Genomic DNA, 21527 nt, shown 5'->3' on the forward strand with positions numbered 1-21527 from the left:
TATATATACATGTGTGTATGTGAGTTTGCATACTTGTGTGTGTGCTTACCCAGGAATCATTTAAACACATTCTCTGGGAAGTTTATGGTTTTTCAACCAGGTTAGCCATAATTAAAATGAGCAGTTTCCTGTGAACTGGTGTTCTGTAGAAGGTAAGCTGTCATTCTTTAACTGTTGTGAGCTCTAGGTGGATTAACACAACTGGAGTGTGGTACTTGGTGTCCTGGTAAAAGAATCTGAGTCTGACTGGCCTTTTCCTGTGGTACTTCACTCGCTACGGCTAAATCCCTTCACTGGACTTACCGCAGCTTTATTTTTATTACTGCTGTTGTTAGGTGCCATTGAGTTGAGTTCCAGTCATAGTGACACTGTGAACAATAGATGTGAACCCTGTTTTATCCTGTGCCATCCTCATAATCTCTGACACATTTGACCCCATAGCCACAGGCACTGTGTCAATCCACCCAAGAGTCTTTGTCTCTTTCACCCTCCCTCCACCTTTCCAAGCATGATGTCCCTTTCCAAAGAATAGCCTCTCCTATCAGCATGTCTCAAGTATGTGAGACAAAGTTTAATCATATGTGACTTCAAGAAGGACTCTGGCACCTTCTCCAAGACATATTTGTTTGTTCTTTTGGCAGTCTATGGGATATTCAATACTTTTCCAACACCACTGGTCAAAGGCATCAATTCTGTCATCCTTATTCACTGCCCGGCTCTCAGCAGCATAGCAAATATGAGAAGACCAGGCCTGAATCAGGCATACGTTAGTCCTCAAACTAACATCATTGCTCCTCAATACTTTGGAGAGTCTGACTGCAGACTTTGCTAAAGCAACATATCTCCTGATCTCCTGACTGCTGGTACCAAGTGAATTGATTGTAGATCCAAGTGAGATGAAGCCGTTGACAGTATATGGGGACAATAATGCTTGTCCTATGCACCTTCCAGATTGTTTTGTACTGTGACATTATTTAGAAAACAGAAGGCAATGCTGTGTGGCGACTTTCCCATTCCAAGTCCCACTGAGATGATACCATTGAACCTTTCTTGTAAAACCTCTAGAACCTGATTCCTCACTACCTCTTTCTTGCCAAACTTACAGAGGCTGACAGCTGTCATGGCGACCAGTGGGGACCCAGAGGAGGAGCAGGTGGTCCCAAGTGAAGAGGATGAAGGGGACGTGAGGGCAGTGCAGGCCCGGTACCTCCGGAGCCCTTCCCCCAGTCAGTAAGTATACATGTTCTGAGCTCTGTGTCCTCAGCCACCGTGAAGATGTTTGCAGCTACCACCTTCAGGTCACTCATTCAACAAATGTTAGCGAGTACTCACTATCTGTCATTCTTTCTGGAGGAAGCAAATGTGCAGAAGACTGCATTGCAATGGGTGTGCTAAGTGCCAGATGTTAGTATGCCTAGAGTCTAAGGAAAGAGAACAACCGGACTTAGAAAAGAGGAGGAGATGATGCTAGATCTCAGCCAAGGAGGATGGACAAGTGTTGGGTAGATCTACCTGGAGGGGAGGAGGTGACAAAGGGGAAGGGCCGCAGGAGACCCATGCCTGATTCCCTTCCTCATTTGTCAGTGAAGGCCTATGTGTTGCTATATTGTGGAAACAAGTTTGACTGGAGCTCTTTTAGACAGAGACAGACTAGGAAGAAAAGTCTGGAGACTACTCAAAATCGACTCATGGAAACTCTGTGGATCTCAGTGGTCCAAATCCTTCCTGTTGTCTGTTGGGTATGAGTTTTCCATGAATGGAATATTGGGCACAACTGGATAGGAGATAACAAACTGGAAGAGGAGTGTGTGAAGGGTTCCGTTCACTAGTATTGAGGCTGGATATGAGGATGATAAGGATCCCTGGTGACACAGTGGCTTAGAGATCAAAAGATCAGCAATATATGGGCACCATATGTGGTGATTTGCTTCTGTAACGATCACAGCTTTGGAAGCTTGATGGGCCAGTTCTACTTTGCCCTATGTGGTTACTGGGAGTTGCCATCCCTAGATGGTTATAAGTTTGAGGATAATAGATCAAACACTGTAAGAAAAAGGATTAGGAGAGAAAAAGTCCATGAAACCAGAGAAATATTATTAGCATAATGTTTGTGTTTGCCATCAAACTGTATCTTCCAAAGGGAGATATATACAAATTTTGGGGCAAATGACCATGTGCTAAAGGGCTGTGTCTTACTGGATGATGCATCTTACTGTAAAGTCCTTTTTTTATGACAAGTATAATAAAAATTTAACTCTCTTATAAATGTACAAAAATTATGTTAATTATAGAACAGAGTTCAGGTCTTTTGTGCAAACCTTACTCTGAACTGTATTCAACTCAACAACACTTAACCATTGCTAACTGAGACTAGTGCTGTTATATCTGGAAGAACATTCTTCCACTTTGTACATCACTCTGTCAATGTGCTGTATTAAGTAACCTGGGTTTGCTGTGATGATGAACCTTGTGCCATTGGGGATATCAAATACCAGAATGGTTTCCCACCATGGACAGTGTTTGGTGGAGCTCCCAGTTGTAAAACAGTTTTGGAATCAGGGGTAGCATCCACTTCCTAAACCACATGCCTCTGGAAGCTATGAACTTGGACAAACGATGGAAAAGCATTAGGTCTTTTGTTCACAGACTCACTATGAGTTGGCCTCAACATGAAGGCAATCTACAACAACAACAACAACAAAAATTTACGTAAATAACAAAGAACAGCTAATAAGACAGTTTATGTCCACTACACACCTCAGGACATTTGGTTTCGGGAACATCCCAGTTGAGAGACCTAATAGCATGTTAAGTACTTCTGTTCTATCTCTGGGGTCTTAACAGTGTGCACATGGTCATCCAGTTTGTTCCTATTTGCTGGAGCAACAGAGACAACAGACAACTAGGGATAGGAGGAGGATATGAAAGGGGTGACTAATTGCCATGAGATTGGAAGAGTAGATGGTCCAGTGCTATCATTATTGAACATTTTGATCAAAGGGACTATTGAAAAAGCTAGATCAAAAGCAAGAAAATAGAGAATGGAATTTAAAATTCCCATGACATTACTTTCTGGAGGTGTGCATGGTGGAAGGACCCCTGAAACTATTGCCCTGGGATAATCCTTAAGTACCACGTTGCCAGGAAGGACCGGTCCTTGGAGAAGGGTGGAAAGATAGTGCAGGAGAGGAAGACCCTGGATGAGATGGATTGATATGGTAACTCTAGTATTGGGGGTAGGTGTGTTGGTGACCGTGAGGCTGACTTAGGATAGGGCTGGGTTCAGGGCTACTGTGCATTGGGTCGCAGGTGACTAGATGACACATAAGCTGTGGCCAGAAAAGTCATATTAAGTATTTCACGGCTTCATACTAACTAAGAGAGAGTGTGTGTCCATTGTCTTCTGCTATAAAAGACACTTGTCTGAGAGTGGAAGATATGATAACCACAGTCTTCCCCTCTTAGTTCTTAAATTACTAAGAACTCTGGTGTCCTAGTGGCAAGAAGGTGCATTGCAATCTGGAACGCACGTGATTCAAGAAGGATGAGCAATCTCCTCCCATGGGATTAAGGAGTTAATCTGAAAACCTGCTGGAGGGTCAGCTATGAGTTGGTTCTGACTCTATGGTACACAACAGCAAGAATAATGTAAATTCTTGCACTGGCATCTTTTCATTTATTAAAAGGAAAGGAAAGACCAAGCTACTCAAGGCAGCTATGATTTGAGTGAGTCTGTGATTCTGTCTGACGTTGTTTTTCCTTAGTCCCCTGGAATCTTGCGGCTCCTGCTTTCAGAGCTCAGAAAGGTCATCCAGTGAAGTAAGATGAGGACCAATGACAGGTCTGCATCACTCCTGGGTTTGGGCATTTCCCCCAAATGGAGCTTAGTCATTAGCCAAATGACTCTTCCTTTAAAAGTCACTACATTTCATTCTTTAAAAAATTTTAAAAAATCTCTTCTTCCTGTCATTGGTAGTTTTTGAACGTTAGATAATTTTTTCCCCATGGGGTCAAAAGATACCTAAGTATATGATTGTGAATGGAAACACATGGGGCAGAAATCAGGGACTGGCAGTTTTTCCATTTTCATTTGTGTGTGAATTTCTAATACAAATGTGGGGATATAAAGCATTACTGCAAGTAAAAAAAATGTTTCCGTGAACAAGTTTCAGCAGTTCAACTTAATAACAATTATAAATAAACTTGTTAAATTTTTCTGGACAAATGCCAGCATTTGGATTTTTTAAAAACAAGTAAATTTCTTATTGATGGCAACTAAATAGTGTTTGTAGCATTTTTATCATACAGAGATCCATCCATTCACTATACTTTTCTAACTGAGTTGTACATGTGAGTACATGTTTTTAATGTTATGTCTTCTGTAAATTTGCTATTAAAATACACTAAACTATAAAAAAAGTCACTATTATCTTCTCATTTGGGAGAACTGTCAGATGGGGAGACATTAAATATATCCCTGTCCTTCTCTATACTTCCAGACAAGGTTGATGTGTGAATGTTGTTATTGTTGTGAACCATCAAGTCGGAACCATCTCACAGCTGACCTTTCAGCTGCATATGAAAACTGAATAAGTTAAATTTCCAGAGGCAGTAGAATTGATTGGATCCCATGGGAGTTGATTTGCCCATCCTTCTTATGCAGAGCACCTGGTGGATTCAAACCCCAAGTCTTTGGTTAAACAGTGCAATACCTTACCACTAGGCCACCAGTTTTAGTTCTTTGTTAAGGCTGTTGTTGTTGTTAGATGCCATCAAATCAATATGACTCACAATGGTCCTGTGAACAACAGGTCTGAATCCTGTCTTATCCTGTACAATCCTTATAATTTCTGTCATACTTAAGCCGGTTGCTGTAGTAACTGAGTCAATCCATCTCATTAAAGGTCTCCCCTCTTTTACTTAGCCTTCACCTTTCCAAGCATGATGTCTCTCTCCAAGGAAAAGCCTCTCTTAGCAACATGCCCAAAGTATGTAAAATGAAGCTTCATCATCTTTGCCTCCAAGGAACATCCTGGCTGCACTTTCTCCAAGACATACCTGTTTGTTCTTTTGCCAGTCCATGGGATATTCAGTACTCTTCTCCGGCACCTCAGTTCAAGGACATCCATTCTCCTGTCATCCTTATTCATTGTCCAGGTTTCAGATGCACATCAAATGAGTGAAAAAACTATGGCCTGAATCAGGTGCACCTTAGCCTCCTCAGTAATTTGGAGAGGTCCCTGACTACAGGATTTCTCAGTGAAATATGTTTCTTGATCTCCTGACTGCTGGTACCAAGGGGATTGATTGTGAATCCAAGTAAGACGAAATTGCTGGCAATCTGTTTTTTATCTATCATGATGTTGTATATTGGTTCAGTGTTACTGGTTCAAGTAGAGCTAGCTAGTTTTTATAACAAATGGACTTTTGGGCACAGAACACTTTGTCCACTCAAATTCTATTATCTAGGCCTTGGTTAGGTCATGCTTTCTTAAAAGTGAGGGTGAGCAGTGAAGTCCATGAGTCCGGGAAAAAGAGGAAATGATATATTGCTACATAGCAGTCTGACTCACAATATATTCTGCTAGACACTTAATACTGAGCTCTGGAGGCTTAGTGGTAAGGAACTGAGCTGTCAACCTGCATGTGGTTTGAATTTGCCACCTGTTCTGTAGGAGAAAGATGGGCAGTCTCTTCCCCAGTGATTCACTGCCTCTGAAAAACCACTGGAGGATCAGCTATGAGTTAACCCAGACTTAACAGTACACAACAACAGTCACTTAATATATAGGTTACTTGTTTATTCTCCACTCACCCAAGATATTACGTCCTCTCAAGCCACATCCCATCTACTAACTGCCGAATACAGTTCAAGTCTGGGTTCTCTAGGAGGGTGTGTGTCCTTCCCCTCAGGCATGAATGTAGTCCCTCATGATCTGACCTAGATACCTAAAAAATGGGGGGAAAGAAGAAACAAAACACTTCCCAGCGAATTAAAGAAGGAATGGGAAAGATACAAGTCATGAAGTCATGTAATTTATGTCTGTCCCCAAAATGGCGTGTTGTTTTCATTATGTACCATTGTGTTGGAATCTACCCATTCCTGGCCCTCCAGTAGGTTTTCTGAGGCAGTAAATCATAACGATAGAAGAGTGCTCATCTTCTTCCCAAGGGGAAGCTGATGGATCCGAACCACATGCCTTTGGGTTGACAGCTCAGCTCCTTACCAAAGTAAGAGAGCTTCCTATAATCGGCCTTGATCCTCTTCTCTGGGAGGAACCTGCTTGCTTGTCTGTTGCTCTCTGTGACTTCTAGATCCCTCCCCTGGGCGTCTTTCTTGTCTAGTATCCTCCATAGCTACAAATGAAGTAAGATTGAAAAAGGTTTTCCTATCTACAACCAGGAGAAGATAAAATAGATGACTGGGACCTTCTAAGAATCAAATCCCTATGCACATCCAAAAACTTCTCCAACAGGGTAAAAAGGGAAGCCACTGACTGGGGAAAAGTGTTTGGTAATGACATGTCAGATAAGAGACTTATATCTAGAATTTATAAAATACTTGAGCACCAAAACAAGATAAAAAGGTAAATAATCCATTAGAAAAATGGGCACAGGATATGAATAGACACTTCACCAAAGAAGACATTCAGATGGCCAACAAGCACATGAAGAAATGTTCAAAATCCCTAGCTCTAAGAGAGATGCAAATCAAAACAACTATGAGTTATCATCTCACCCCAGTCAGAATAGCAAAATTTAACAGAACAGCAAGCAACAAATGCTGGCGAGGTTGTGGAGAAACTGGAACCCTTATTCACTCTTGGTGGGAATGTAAAATGGTGCAACCACTGTGGAAGGCGGTATGGCGCTTTCTCAACAAGTTGCAAATAGAGATACCATTTGACCCAGAAATTCCACTCCTGGGAATATATCCCAAAGAGGCCATAACGGACATCCAAGCAGATATATGCACACCCATGTTTATCGCAGCTCTGTTCACAATAGCAAGGAGTTGGAAACAACCCAGGTGCCCATCAACAAACGAATGGATAGAGAAACTGTGGTATATTCACACAATGGAATACTATGCTGCATTGAAAAACAAGGAACTCCTGCAATATTATTCAAAATGGGTGAGCCTGGAGGACATTATGCTGAGTGAAATATCTCAGTCGCAAAAGGACAAATATTGCATGGTGCCACTACTGTAAAATGGGACTGAAAAAGGTTTTCCTTAAAGACTACACAATGTTTGCAGACTATTCTCTGCTTGTGGAAGTTGAGGAGTTCAAGGACTAATTTAAGGTTTAAATAGCCTCAGAGTCTTTAAGGCTCATGATTTATTAGAAAATATGATACTTTAAAAAAAAACTTACTAGGTTTCTGATTTTCTTGGGCCAGATAACTCCACTTGTCAGTGAACATACCCAACGCTTTACCCTAGATGTACTTTTTAAGACTGGTTTATTTCATAACTTCCTTGTCTATATATTTTACTTTCTTAAAAAATTTATTTATTTTAATGAACATTTACAGAGATTTTTGATTTTCATTCATTCATTGTTGCATTTTTTCTTTACCCTGCTCCCCCCAGTTCGCTCCTCTCTTTGAAAAGCAAAAGATAAACTTCTTCGTTGATATACCATCCCCCCGACCCCAACCCTCCCCCTATTCCCCCACCCCAAATGCACTCCATTATGCAACCTTAATTCTGGATCCCTGTGATAATCATAATATGTTATCATATATAACTTTTAAACTGTTGTCTCCCTCATCTCTTTTAATTCAGTATACATAATCTATCCAGTTTTTCTCAGTCTTAACTAAAACCTGATGTCAGTCACTTTCTACAACAGTGGCACCATGCAGCATTTGTCCTTTTGTGACTGAGACATTTTACTCAGCATAATGTCCTCGAGGGTCACCCATTTTGAATAATATTGCATGAGTTCCTTGTTTTTCACTTTCAGCTTAATAAATAACTTGAGAGGTTATTGGAAATTGAAAACTTGCATGACAAGTCCAGAATGCATCTTATAATTTTTAATAGAACTTTTAAAGTTTTATAGCAGAATGTATAGCTAAGATAATGAGAGGAGGAAGTAATATCAAGAATCTTCTCAAAGGAAAGCAGACAAAAAAAGAATAGGTATGTCTTGGAAAAGGGGTAGCTGATATCCTCTATGGAGGCAAGGCAAGCTTCGTCTCTCATATTTTGGACATGTTGCTAAGGGAGGCTATTCCATGGAAAGGGATATCATGCTTGGGAAGGGGGAGCATCAGAGAAAGAGGAAAATCACCAGTAAGATAGATTAACCTGGTGACTGTGGCAATGGACTCAAGTGTATCAGAGATTGTCAGGATGGCACAAGATAGGACAGGATGCAGATCTGTTGTTCATAGTGTCGTAATAAGTTGTGCTTGACTCGATAGCACCTAACAGCAACAACAACAACAACAACAACAACATACTTTCGTTAAAAGAAAAAGATATTAAAACTCAACTAAAAGACCCTATATACTGTTGACAAGTTATACCATAATTATAATGATATAAAAAATTAGTAAGGGATAGAAAATATATACTACATTGTTCCAGATACCATTGCTTATAACAAACTATCTCAAAATTTACTGGTCTAAAACAGCCATCATTTTTATGTCCACATCAAGGAACCAAGACAAAGAACGCACTGTGAGTTGACTTGTCTTAGCTCTAAGGTGTCTAGGGCCTCAGCTGGGAAGACTTACATGTTGAGTATAACTTTAAGGCTGGAGGTGACACAACAGGCTGGTTTCATGTTTGATGGCTGTTGCTGGAATCTTAGCTGCCAAACAGAACATCTAACACTGATCTCTCTGTGTGTCCTAGTTTGCTTCTTTTCACAGCATGGCAGTCAAATGTCAAGAATCTATCCAGTAAAATAAAGGTGCATTGCATTGTCATGCTCTTACCTCCTTAGTCCTAAGGTCATTTCTGCTCTACTCTGCTGTCACGTCGCTGTTGTTTGGTGTTGTTGAGTTGCTCCTGGCTCTTGTAACCCTACGTAGAACTGAAGGAAGCCCTGCCCAGCCCTGTGCCAGCCTCACAATCTTTGCAAGTCTTGGGCGCATTGTTGCAGCCACTGGATCCCTGCCTCACATAGAGGGTGCTCCTATTTTTCCCTGAACATCCACTCTGTGAAGCATGAGGTCCTTTGTCAGTGGCTGCTCTATCCTGCTAACATGTCCAAATAACATAAGACAAAGTCCTGCCATTCTTGATTCTAAGGAGCATCCTGACTGTACCCTTTCAATTTTTTTTTCCTTCTTCTTCTGGTTATTATTCTTGTTAGGTGCAGTTGAGTTGACAAGGACTCAGATCAACCCTCTGAACAACTGACCTGAACCTAGCTCTATCCTGCACCATCCTAGTAGTCTCTGATGTGCTTGATCCATTGTTATAGCCAATGTCCGTCACTTCCTTGATGATCTTCTCTTTCTCTAACCCGCCACCTTTTCCAGTACGATGTCTTTTTCCAAGGACTAGTCTTTCCTGACAACATGCCCAAAGCATGTGAGATGAAATTTCACCATCCAAAGTATACTCAGTATTTTTTGTCAATAGCTTCAAATATACCAATTGTTCAGTCTTCCTTTTTCACTCTCCAGGTTTTGCATGGATATGAGGTGACTGAATTGATCCATGCTTGTGTCAAGTACATCTTGATCTCTAAGGTGACATTTTGCTTTTCAACACCTTAAAGAGGTCTTTTACAACAGATTTAACTCACAAAATATGTCATTTGTTTTCTTGCCTGTTTTTCTTTTCTTGGGCATTGATTGTGGATTCTTCTGTCATAAAATTCAACCAAGTTTAAAAGGGAGAAATATTTCCTTTCCATTGGATGATTATCATAGCTATATTGTAAAAAAAAGAGTAAGTGAATGGGCAGTATTATAGCCATTTGGGGGAAATATTCACTGCCACAGTAATGAACATCACCCAAGAGAAAGATAGTAAAGTGATATTAATTTTAGACAAAGTCGATTTTAAGCTAAGAATGAAAAAAATCATAAAAACGTTCAATGTAGAGAGACATGATAATTTTATGTTTCTAAGGGAGCTCTGGTTGCCTACTGGGTAGGGAGTTGTTCAGACAACTCAAAAGCAGTTGGTTTAAATCTGTCAGCTTATTTCCAGGAAGAAGAGTGAACAATCTCCTTTCAGGGATTTACAGCCTATGAAAATCTACTGGAGGATGTGAGTGAATAAGTGAGACACAGTATTAAAATATATGAAGCAAAATGTTGTTGTTAGGTGCCATCGAGTTGAATATGACTTCTAGTGTCCCTATGAACAACACATCTGAACCCTGCTCTATCCTGCATCATCCTGACACACAAGAGCCCATTGCACCAGTCACCCTGTCAATCCACCTGGCTGAGGGTCTTCCTTTCCTTCGCCGACTCTCCACCCTTCCCAGCATCATGTTCCTCTCCTAACAACATGCCCAAAGTATGTGAGGCAAAGCTTCATCATTCTTGCCTCCAATGGACAGAGCTAAATTAGAATAATATAAATCCACAATCCAAATTAAATTTATATTTTAAAAATCTTAGCAACTGATGAAAAAAAAATCACTACCTGAATCAACTTCATAGAGAGACAGAATGAGGTATATTGACAGAATGAGGTGAAATAGCATTAAGAATATTAGGAGTCTGACCAAAACAATAAGCAGAACTAAGCTAATTGGCATTTATAGACCATGCACCCAGCAACATCAGGATATACGTTCTTATCTTGCACCTAGGGATCTTTTGCCAAAACAGACTATCTATCAGACTATACGTACATCAACAATTTTGAAATCATACAAAGCATGCTCTCTGACTGTGGGATAATTAAGCTATTAATGAAAACATAAAAATAAATAACAGAAATTCAAATTAAAAGCATAACCTATTACATTACATGCTGGCCAAGATGACTGACATCAAAGCCTGATAATGTCACATGTTAATGAGACTATGAAGCCATCAGGACTCTTATTCATTTCTGGCAGAAGTGTAAATTAGTACAACTGTCTGGAAAACTATTTCACTGTATTTACTAAAGCTAAAAATATGCCTGTCCTATGACCCAGAGGGCTCACTCCTAACATACCCAACAGAAGTATGTGCATATGTACATTATGAGATAAATACTAGAATACTTTAGCAGTCAACAATCATTAAGGATATACAATGTTTAAACAACATGATGAACTGTCCAATTAACAGTTGGCTAGATAAACTCTAGTATATATTTTTAAATACTGCCCTGAGGCCTTGGCATTTTATTAAGTGTCTGTCACTTTGAGGTGATTGAGCTCAGATTATTTTTGTCAAGAAAAGAAGGCCACTAGGGGCAATGGTGGGCAAAGACTCACTAAATGGGGAGGTAGGAGTGTGAGAAGACCAATGATACCATTTTCACAAGTTCACACAGAGTTAGCCTACCAGAAAAAGTACGTATTAACGGGGAGATTCCAGAAGCATTCAACCCTTAGTCCTCCCAACAGCTAGGATCTCTCATGGACAAAAATAGACTTGAGCTCAGCCTGAAAGACCCACTCATATGTGGCATAGACTATGCTTCCTAAAAACAAAGTCTTTCGTTCAAGGCAAACTTTCTTTGTGTCCCTGTCGTCTCTGGCTAAGTCCCACTGGTTTTGATGCTTTTCTTGAGTTGTGGTGTGTCTATTCTTAACAATTACTATTTAAGAGCATTTCTTAAATCTGATAGCCCCTTTGTGTTTATTTTCAAGAAAGGCAAGCACACAGTGAAACTTCATGGGATCTTTTCTTGCAATGATCACCATAGGCTGAGTAATAAAGTATTACAACTGGGCTGGCTTTTTAAATTATTATTATTATTATTATTTTGTGGGAGTTTTTGGTTGATTTATTGTTGTTGTGTACTGTTGAATCATATCCAAGAAGGAGCTCTGGTGGCTTAGTGGCAAGGAGTTGCACTGTCAACACAAAGACACATGATTTGAATACACAAGCTGTTCCTTAGGAATAAAGATGGCATTCTACTTCTGTTCAATTTTCAGCTTCTGAGAATTTGCTGGAGGGTCAGCTATGATTTGGTATGGCTCAGTGCTACATAGCAACAACATTTCTTTGAGAAAAAGAAAAGCTCTGTCCATACAAATACTTGCACATAAGCATAACTGCTTTGTTTATAATAGCCAAGAAACTAAAAATAAGCCAAACATCCATCAACAAGTAAATGGATAAACAATTATGTATATATAACATAGCAATAAAAGGAATTTACTATTAATTGACACAAATAGCATAGAGTGAAGACAGTCAACAAAAATGAGTACTTGCCATATTATGACCCAAATTTAAAATTCTAGAAAATATAAACTTGTCTCGACAGTAACAGAGAAAAGATCGGTGGTTGCCTGAGAAAAGGGGGCTGGCAGAAAAATAAGGAGACATGGGGAAGGCTGGTAAAGGGGATGTAAAATGTGGGGATATAATGGGTAGGATTCAATCTTGATTGTGGTGATGGTTCCACAGATACACACATGTCAAGTCCATTTTAAGTATATATGATTATTACAAATACTCTGGGTTAAGAAATCTGGAGTTTTTAAAGAAAATAAACCCAACTGTTACAGAGGACTCATAGCTCGATGGCACATAACAACAACATTACAGAGGAGGAAAAAGCCCCTTCTGGAAGGCAGCGTAGTGGGGCGAACTTATGGAATTAAAGCCAACATTGACGTTAAATCTGTTCTCCCACTCACTACCCATGAGAGTTTTTATGTCTTTGTTGTTGTTCCTAGGTGCTATCAAGTTGACTCACAGTGACCCTATGAATAACATATTGAAACTATGCCCCATTCTGGGCCATTCTCACAACTTCTGCCACAATCAAGCCAATTTTTGTGGTCACTGTGTCAATTCACTTGTCTCTTTCACTGATCTTGTTTTTTCCCAGCAGGATGTCTTTCTCCAAAGACTAGTATTCCCAGACAATATGCTCCAAGTATGTGAGACAAAGTTTCACCATCCTTGACCCTTAGGAGCCCTTTGGCTATATTTCTTCCAAGACAGATCTGTTTGCTCTTTTGGGAATCCACAGTATGTTCAGTATTTTTGCCAAGACCAAATGAAAAATCCTCAATTCTTCTTTTATCTTAACCATAACATGGAAATAGCAGTCTAATCACACAGTAGAGATTATTGTTGTGGGCCATCAAGGCAGAACTGACTCATAGCTGATCCTCCAAAGGGTCTCTTCAAAGGGTCAGGAGGCTTTAGAATATGGAGAAGATTATCCAACTTTCTCCTGAGTGGCAGGTGGTGGATTCAAACCACATGCCTTAGGGTTCACAGTACCACCTCTTAACCACTAGGCCAGCAACAGTCCCTATGTAAAGATTAAGATAACAATCTTCAAACTTATTGTTGTTGTTATGTGCCATTGAGTTGCTTGAGACCACAGCAACCCTATGTACAAGAGCTCTAAATGCTGTTCTATCCTGTGCCAACCTCGTCGTCTCAAACACACTCATTCCCACCACTCCACTCACAGAATCGATCCATCTCATTGAGGGTCTTCCTCTCCTGAGCCATCCCTCTCCAAGGACCAGTCCCTCCTTGCACCTGCCCAAGTATGTCAGACGAAGCTTCAGAATCCTTGACTCCAAGGAGCATTCTGGCTTCACCTTCGCCAGGACAAACCTGTTTGTTCCCCTAGCTGTCCATGGTATATTCAACACTCTTCTCCAGCACCACAACTCAAAGGCATTAATTCTCTTTCTATCATCCCTATTTACTGTCCAACTCTCCGATGCATAGCACGTAATTGCAAAGACTATAGCCTGGATCAGGTGCATCTTATTCTCCAGCCTGACATCGTTGCTCTTCAGTACTCTTGAGAGTTCCCTCACAGCTGACTTTCCCAATGCAATTCACCTCCTGATTTCCTGGCTGCTATTACTAAGAGTGTTGACTGTGGAACCAAGTAAACTAAAACTGTTAACTATCTCAATCTCTTCACCATCCATACTGATGCTGCCAAGTGGCCCAGTGGTGAGAATCTTTGTTTTCTTGATGTTGAGCTTCAATCCATATTGAAGACTTATTAGATATTTGATAAACATCTTCTTCCTTTTTTCATCCAGAGAAAGATGACTGAACCAACTTCTTTTGATAACTCATGATGTCAGGAATATATATATATATATATATATATATATATATATATATATATATATATATATATACCAGAAATCCAAACATTCTACATAATACATCTTGTTTCTCTAATTCCACTTTCAGCAAATATTCTAGGGAATTGATCACCACTTGCTTATATTGGTCCCCCGTCAAGACAGTTTTCCTTGTATTTATTTGAGAACTGGTTGAAATCCTATCCTTCTTGCTTTAGCTTCTTTAGCTAAAGGCTTGAATCTTTTATTAAATTAAATTATACAGTGAGTCAGCAAATAAATCTTCCATATACTGTTTCTAAGTCTTTTATAAACTCCTGTCAAACATAACAATAAACTTTACTGTGAAACCAAAACCTAAAAAACAAAACCCACAGTCATTGAGTCATTTCCAACTAATAATGATCCTTTAGGACAGAGTGGAGCCGTCCATAGTAGGGTCTCTAAGGCTGTGAATCATTATGGAAGCAGACTACCTCATCTTTCTTCGGTGGAGTTGCTGGTGAATTTTAACTACCAACCACCATTTGGTTAGCAGCCAAATGCTTTAACCACTGTGCCATAAGAATTTTTAACAGCTGACATTAAACTGATTCAGATGTGAGATGACCCCATGTGTCTCAGAGTAGAACTGTGCTATGTCGGGTTTGCAAAGACTACTTTTTTGAAAGAAGACCACAAATATTTTTTACTCCAGTGCCTCCAGTTAGCAGTCAATGCATCAAACACTTGTACCACCCCAGGACTCTGGAACCAGAACAGAGTCTTGTAAAACTTCATTCAGTGTGACAGTCCCAGATGGTGGCTTAGTCAAGCATGTCATTCTTTCCCTGTACAGCAAAAGCCTGAGAAACCAAATTAAAGAAATACGTATGACAAGACTGGAACTCTGCACATCAAATGGAAAGGTAAAGATTTAAATTGAACACCTATTGGAAGAAAAAAAAAAACCCCAAACCCTAAATAAAACTATTAAAGAGGAGCAATACAGAGAAGATGTGCCTTGTTAGCTGGCCTGGCATACTATGGCCATCTTGAGACAAAAACCAACCTGGGTGAGTCAATACAAAGAGAAGACTTGGTAAGAAACACAGAACGACAATGATGTGAAATTTCCAGATAACAGAAACACTGTGTAGAAATACTAGAAGTGAAACAAAATGAGTAGGACATGAGCTAGATCTAAGAGTGGAAGGTACCAGCGGGAGAATGAGGGCTCTAGGGATCCTCGTGTCCATGGAACGGGAGGAGAGACAGGATTGCCCACCATAGTGCCTGACCATTAAGGTGGACTGTGTACACGGGTTGAGAGATCCAAAGAACATCAGCAGGAGGTCCCCAGCCTGACTGGAGTCTGAATAGTTTTCTCCTCTACTTCCTTACACTTGCCTGGGGCTAGATCCCAATTACTGGTGGTAGTCAATGAAAAGTGAAGTGCCTAGGAATTCACCCTGGTAACTGAAAAACCACAGCCTCCTCGCACCTACTCTCTTGGTGATCAACAGCACTAACTACTCCCTCTACCTCTCCACCCTGCCTATCAAGGAGCTGCAATACTAGCCCAACCGTCCTTCACCCCACCCAACCCAGTCCTCCATCAACTTGTCAATCTGGAAAACAGCACTTTCATACTACAGGATATTGTCCACACTCTCTCTGCCCCAAACCCCATCCATCTAGCAAGTGGAAGAGAATGCTCCTGTGTCCCCAATCACCTCCCAACAGCCTCCTGCCCACCTCATCACTCACCTGGCAAATGGTAGTGACCCACTCCTGCCCCCACCCCATCCTTCATCACGGTTGTCCAATTCACGTGGCACCTGTGCTCTCCTGCACCACTGGACCAACAAGCAGTGGCTCCAGCCTGCCCAGTCCGCCCTCAACGGCTGCATATGTCCAGTAAACAGCAATGCATGAACACACTGTCAACCACTGCCCTGTCCACACAACGACAAGTGGCGGGTGCTCCCATGCTGCCAGCCAAGTGATCAGTGTACACAAAGAAGGAAAGAAGGACATTATGGAACAACTAAAGAGATATTCCATCTTACTACAAAACCACTGAATCATACAAAATATTTAAAATGAAGTTTAAAAATACTGAAAATCAAATTAGAACAGAGACACAACATACCAACGCCTTTGGGAACTGTCAAAAGTACTGCTCAAACAATGAATGAATGGAAATCCAAAATCTCTGTACATCTTCATTAATATTAATAAAATAGAATTTTTTTAAAAACTAAATAACTGGAATACCTAAAAATAAAAAAGTACTGCTCAAAGGACAATTTATCATACCAAGTGCATAGATTTTTTTTTTACATTTTATTAATTTTAATGAACATTTACAGAGATTTTGGATTTCCATTTACTCATTGTTGCACTTTTCTCCCTGCCCAGTCCTCCCCTCCCCAGTTCACTCCTCTTTTTGAAAAGTAAAATAAAAATTATTTCCTTGGTATATAATCCCTGTGCACCCCTCCCTCCGCCCTGAGTACACTCCACTATGCAACCTTAATTCTGGACTCTTGGTATAACCATAATACCCTATCATATATTGCTTTTAAATTATTCTCTCCCTCATCTGTTTCAACGCAGTATACACAATTTATCCAGTTTTTCTCAGTCTTACCTCAACCCTGATGTCAGTCCCATTCTACAACAGTGACACCATGCAAAAAATCCCCAAACCTCTTACTTAGCTTGACAGCTTGAATATATTGAAAAGAAATGGCAAGACAAATGCATCACTACCAGAAGAAAAGTAAATGTAAACATCACACTGGAAATGAGAATTAACAAAATGAGGAGATGGCTGTTTGAGAAAATTAATAAAGTTGACAAACCGCTGGTCAAATTGACAATGGGAAAAAATGAAAAATGCAAATATTCAAAATATGAAATTAAACGAGTGCCATTACAACAAACCAAAAGATCAAACTCCATTTCATGGACTCTTTAACAGTGTTGGCAATACTGGTTAGCCATTTGCAGAAAAAGAAAATAGAATTCATATGTTACATCTATCAAAATAGACCAAAGATCCAAGAGTTCTACCTAAAACTATCAAGTGCCTGCAAATCTTCGTTTATGACATAAACTATCAAACATAGCTAAAAGTGCACAAGATAAACTATACAACTGGTGCATCCTACTAATTAAACACTTCATGCTCATCAAGAGTCTACACTGAAAGTGTAAGAAGGGAACCTATTGACTGGGCGTACTTTGGAAATGACATAATTGACTAGGGTCTAATTTCTGTAATGTGGAGCTAAAAGCAACATCTTGGTAACAGAAAGAAAAGCCAATAAAAATATGAGTGAGAAGGGGTTGGCGGAGGGTTGGGAGGGGAGAAAAGTGCAACAATGAATGAATGGAAATCCAAAGTATCTGTAAATTTTCACTGAAATTAATAATAAAATTTTTTAAAAGATGTAAAAAAAATATGAGTGAGCAAAGAATGTGAACAGGCTCTTCACTAAACAAGACAGGAGGCTAACAGCACTGGAAGAGATGCTCATAATAATTAGCCATGAAACCCACTGCCTCTAAGTCAATTCAGACTCCATTAGATTTCAAGGCTGTAAATCTTTATGGAAGAAGAATTGCTAACATGGGCTGACTGGTAGATTCAAACCACTAACCTCTTGGTTAGGGAGTTCTGGCAGCCTAGTAGTAAGAAGCCACTCTATCAACCCAAAGGCACATGGATCGAATTCATCAGCTGCTCTGCAGGGGAAAGATGGGCAACCTCTTCTCATATGTGATTTACTGCCTCTAGAAACCCGCTGGAGGGTCACCTATGTGTTGTTTCCAAGTTGACAGTACATAACAACAAAGCAAAACCTTTTGGTTAGCTGCTCAACACTTAATGCATCATGCTACCATGTCCTTCATTGTTGTTATGTGCCACCGAGTCGCTTGCGACTCATAGCGACCTTATGTACAAGAGCTCTAAATGCTGTTCTATCCTGTGCCAACCTAGCCATCTTAAACACACTCATTCCCATCACTCCAGTCACAGAATTGATCCATCTCATTGAAGGTCTTGCTCTCCTTCACCATCCCTCCACTCTCCCAAACATGATGTTCTTCTCCAAGGACCAGTCCCTCCTTGCAACATGCCCAAAGTATGTCAGACGAAGCTTCAGAATCCTTGACTCCAGGGAACATTCTGGCTTCACCTTCTCCAGAACAAACCTGTTTGTTCTCCTAGCAGTCCATGGTATATTCAACACTCGTCTCCAGAATCACAGCTCAAAGGCATCAATTCTCTTTCTATCAATCCTATTCACTGTCCAAATCTGACGCATAACACCTAATTGCAAAGACTATAGCCCAGATCAGGTGCATCTTAGTCGCCAGTCTGGCGTCGTTGTTCTTCAGTACTCTTGAGATGTCCCTCACAGCTGACTTTCCCAATACAATTCTTCTCTTGATTTCCTGGCTGCTGTTACCAAGAGTGTTGACTGTGGAGCCAAGCTAACTAAAACTGCTAACTATCTCAATCTCTTCACCATCCATACTGATGCTACCAATTGGCCCAGTGGTGAGAATGTTTGTTTTCTTGATGTTGAGCTGTAGTCCTTGACCTTCTGCAGCAAGCGCTTCAGGTCCTCCTCAGTTTCAGCAAGCAGGGTTGTGTCATGTGCATAACGCAGGTTGTTGATGATTCTTCCACCAATCCTGATGCCACATTCCTCTTCGTATAGCCCAGAGTCTCGGATGATCTGTTCTGCATACAGATTGAAAAGGTATGGAGACAGAATACATCCCTAACGGACCCCCTTACTGATTTTGAACCATGTAGCGTCTCCTTTCTCTGTTCTGACAACTGCCTCTTGGTCCAAATATAGGTTTCACATTAGCGCAATCAAATGTTCTAGGATTCCCATTCTTCTCAGAGTCAGCCACAGCTTGTTGTTATCCACACAGTCAAAAGTCTTTGCATAGTCAATGAAGCACAGATAGACATTCTTCTGGTATTCTTTGCTTTCTGCCAAGATCCATCTGACATTAGCTATAATATCCCTAGTACCACGACCTCTTCTAAATCCAGCCTGCACATCTGGAAGTTCTCTGTTGACATATTGTTCCAAACGTTTTTGGATAATTTTCAGCAGAATCTTGCTTGCATGTGATATTAATTATATTGTTTGATAATTTTCCGCACTCTGCCCTTCATTAGCCATTGAAAAACCAAAACTAATAAAATCCCCACTGTCATCTAGTCAATTCTTACTCATAGATACGCTACATTGAATTTCTAAGGCTGTACAATGTTGTTCTTTTTATGTACCATTGACTTATAGCTGACTCTCTAGTAGGCTTTTAGAGGCTACTAACTGCATGGGGCAAAATTGCCTGTCTTTCTGGCACTGTGGATTTCTTTGAACCATGTGCCTTTAAGGTTGCAATGCAACTCCTTACCAGAGAAATGAACAGGAGTTAAAGCAACAGGAGGAGATTGGCCATCTTTCTCCCATGGAGCATCTGGTAATTTGAACTGCTGCCTTTGAGTTGGCAGCACAACTCCTTACCACTAAGCCATCAGGGCTCTCCTCATTAGCCATTAAAAAGATGTAAATAAAAACTACAGTGAGTTACCACCTCACACTGTCAACATTAGCAGTGATCAAAAACTAGAAAGAAAAAAAAAACAAAAAAAACCACCTAGAAAACAGCAAATGCTGGTAGGGCTTTTAAATGGTTATAGGCAGTATGGAAAAGGGTATGCCATTCCCTCAAAACCCTAGAAACAAAAAATACCATATGGCCCAGCAATTCTAACTCCTAGGTGCATACCTTAGAGAAGTAAGAACTGATGTAAATAGACACAAGCATTCCTGTGCTCATTGCAGCACGATTCACAGCAGACAAGACAGACAGAAGCAACCTTCACCATGCAAAATAACGGTTAGACAAAAAGTGAAATACATACAATTAAATACTACCCACAATGATAAAAAATAATAATGACTTCACAAAACATAAAATGGATAAATCTGGAGAATGTTATGCTGAGCTGAAGAATATAATCTCAAAAGAACAAATATATGTGTGATAGCACTTTTACAAAAAGTTAGTATTTGGTTTCCTTCCAAAAGCAGCATTCTTTGAATGAGGGAAAGAGAAATGTTTTCATTCTGGTGATAGGAAAGGCAATACACAAATATAGGTGAAGTCAGTACAATGTTACCAATGTCAATAAAGGCACAGAGTGGTATGTAAGAATAAAGAATAACTACACAATAGTGCTATAATGTATACAGTTCTGGAACAATAATAACAGAAACCAAATGAATGCTTACATAGGTAGACATGAATGCTAAACAGTTGGGGAGGATATGAGGGAATACAAGCACGTGCATGAGAGTGTGTGTGTGTGTGTGTGTGTGTGTGTGTGTGTGTGTCTATTGTATGGAGAGTTGTGGGCATTTGTATACACATATTTGTATATGCAGAATATATGTTCAGCAGGCCTCCAAAAACCCTGTGTACAAGAGAACACATGTAGAATAAGAGAAAGGGCAACTGAGGTGGAACTTTCAAGTATGGAAACACAAAGGAAGAGGAACAGTTGTAAGTAGACACTGGTGATTGGGACATGGAATGTGAGAACCAAGAATGTAGGAAAATTAGATATTGTTAAGGAATAAATGGAATGCACAAATATTAACATACTAGGCATTGGTGAGATGAGATGGACTGGCATGGGGCATTTTGAGTTGGATGACCATATAATATATTACTCTGGAGATGAAAAGGTGAGAAAAAATGGAGTTGCTCTCATAGTTAAGAAAGTAATTTTTAGATCCATCTTAAAGTACAATATTGTGAGTGACAAGATAATATCCATACTCATACAAGGAAGGCCGGAGAATTAAACTATCATTCAGATATATGCACCAACAACCAGAGCCAAGGAAGAGGAAATAGAAGACTTTTACCAACTTTTACAGTCAGGGATTGATCGAACATGCAATCAAGATGCATTGATACAATGGGTGACTGGAATACAAAACTTGTGAACAGAGAAGAAGATTCAGTTGGAAAACATGGACTCAGTGACAGAAATGGAGCTTGAGAGAGAATGATTGAATTTTGCACAATCAATGACTTATTCATTGCAAATACTTTTTTAAAGACACATAAATACAGGTTATATACATGGATTTCAACTGATGGTATGCATAGGAATCAGATTGATTACATCTGCAGAAAGAACCACTGGAGAAACTCAATATCAGCTGTGGAAACTAGGCCAGGAGCTGATTGTGGAACAGACCACCA

The 21527-nt window shown here is 40.0% G+C and overlaps 2 protein-coding genes across 2 annotated transcripts in view; one reads left to right on the plus strand and one right to left on the minus strand.

The window, feature by feature from the left end:
* The window catches only part of GPA33 (glycoprotein A33 (transmembrane)), a 90996-nt gene extending 89874 nt beyond the window's left edge, over positions 1 to 1122 (minus strand). Inside the window, exon 1 of the mRNA XM_006887444.1 lies at positions 1084 to 1122. Within this exon, the coding sequence (XP_006887506.1) occupies positions 1084 to 1122 (39 nt within the window). The remainder of the gene's footprint in view (positions 1 to 1083) is intronic.
* The window catches only part of DUSP27 (dual specificity phosphatase 27 (putative)), a 64254-nt gene continuing 43847 nt past the window's right edge, over positions 1121 to 21527 (plus strand). Inside the window, exon 1 of the mRNA XM_006887391.1 lies at positions 1121 to 1230. Coding sequence (XP_006887453.1) covers positions 1121 to 1230 — 110 coding nt within the window. The remainder of the gene's footprint in view (positions 1231 to 21527) is intronic.

The sequence above is a fragment of the Elephantulus edwardii genome, unplaced genomic scaffold, assembly GCF_000299155.1.
Source record: "Elephantulus edwardii isolate Elephantulus edwardi_28Jun2011 unplaced genomic scaffold, EleEdw1.0 scaffold00057, whole genome shotgun sequence".
NCBI lineage: Eukaryota > Metazoa > Chordata > Mammalia > Macroscelidea > Macroscelididae > Elephantulus > Elephantulus edwardii.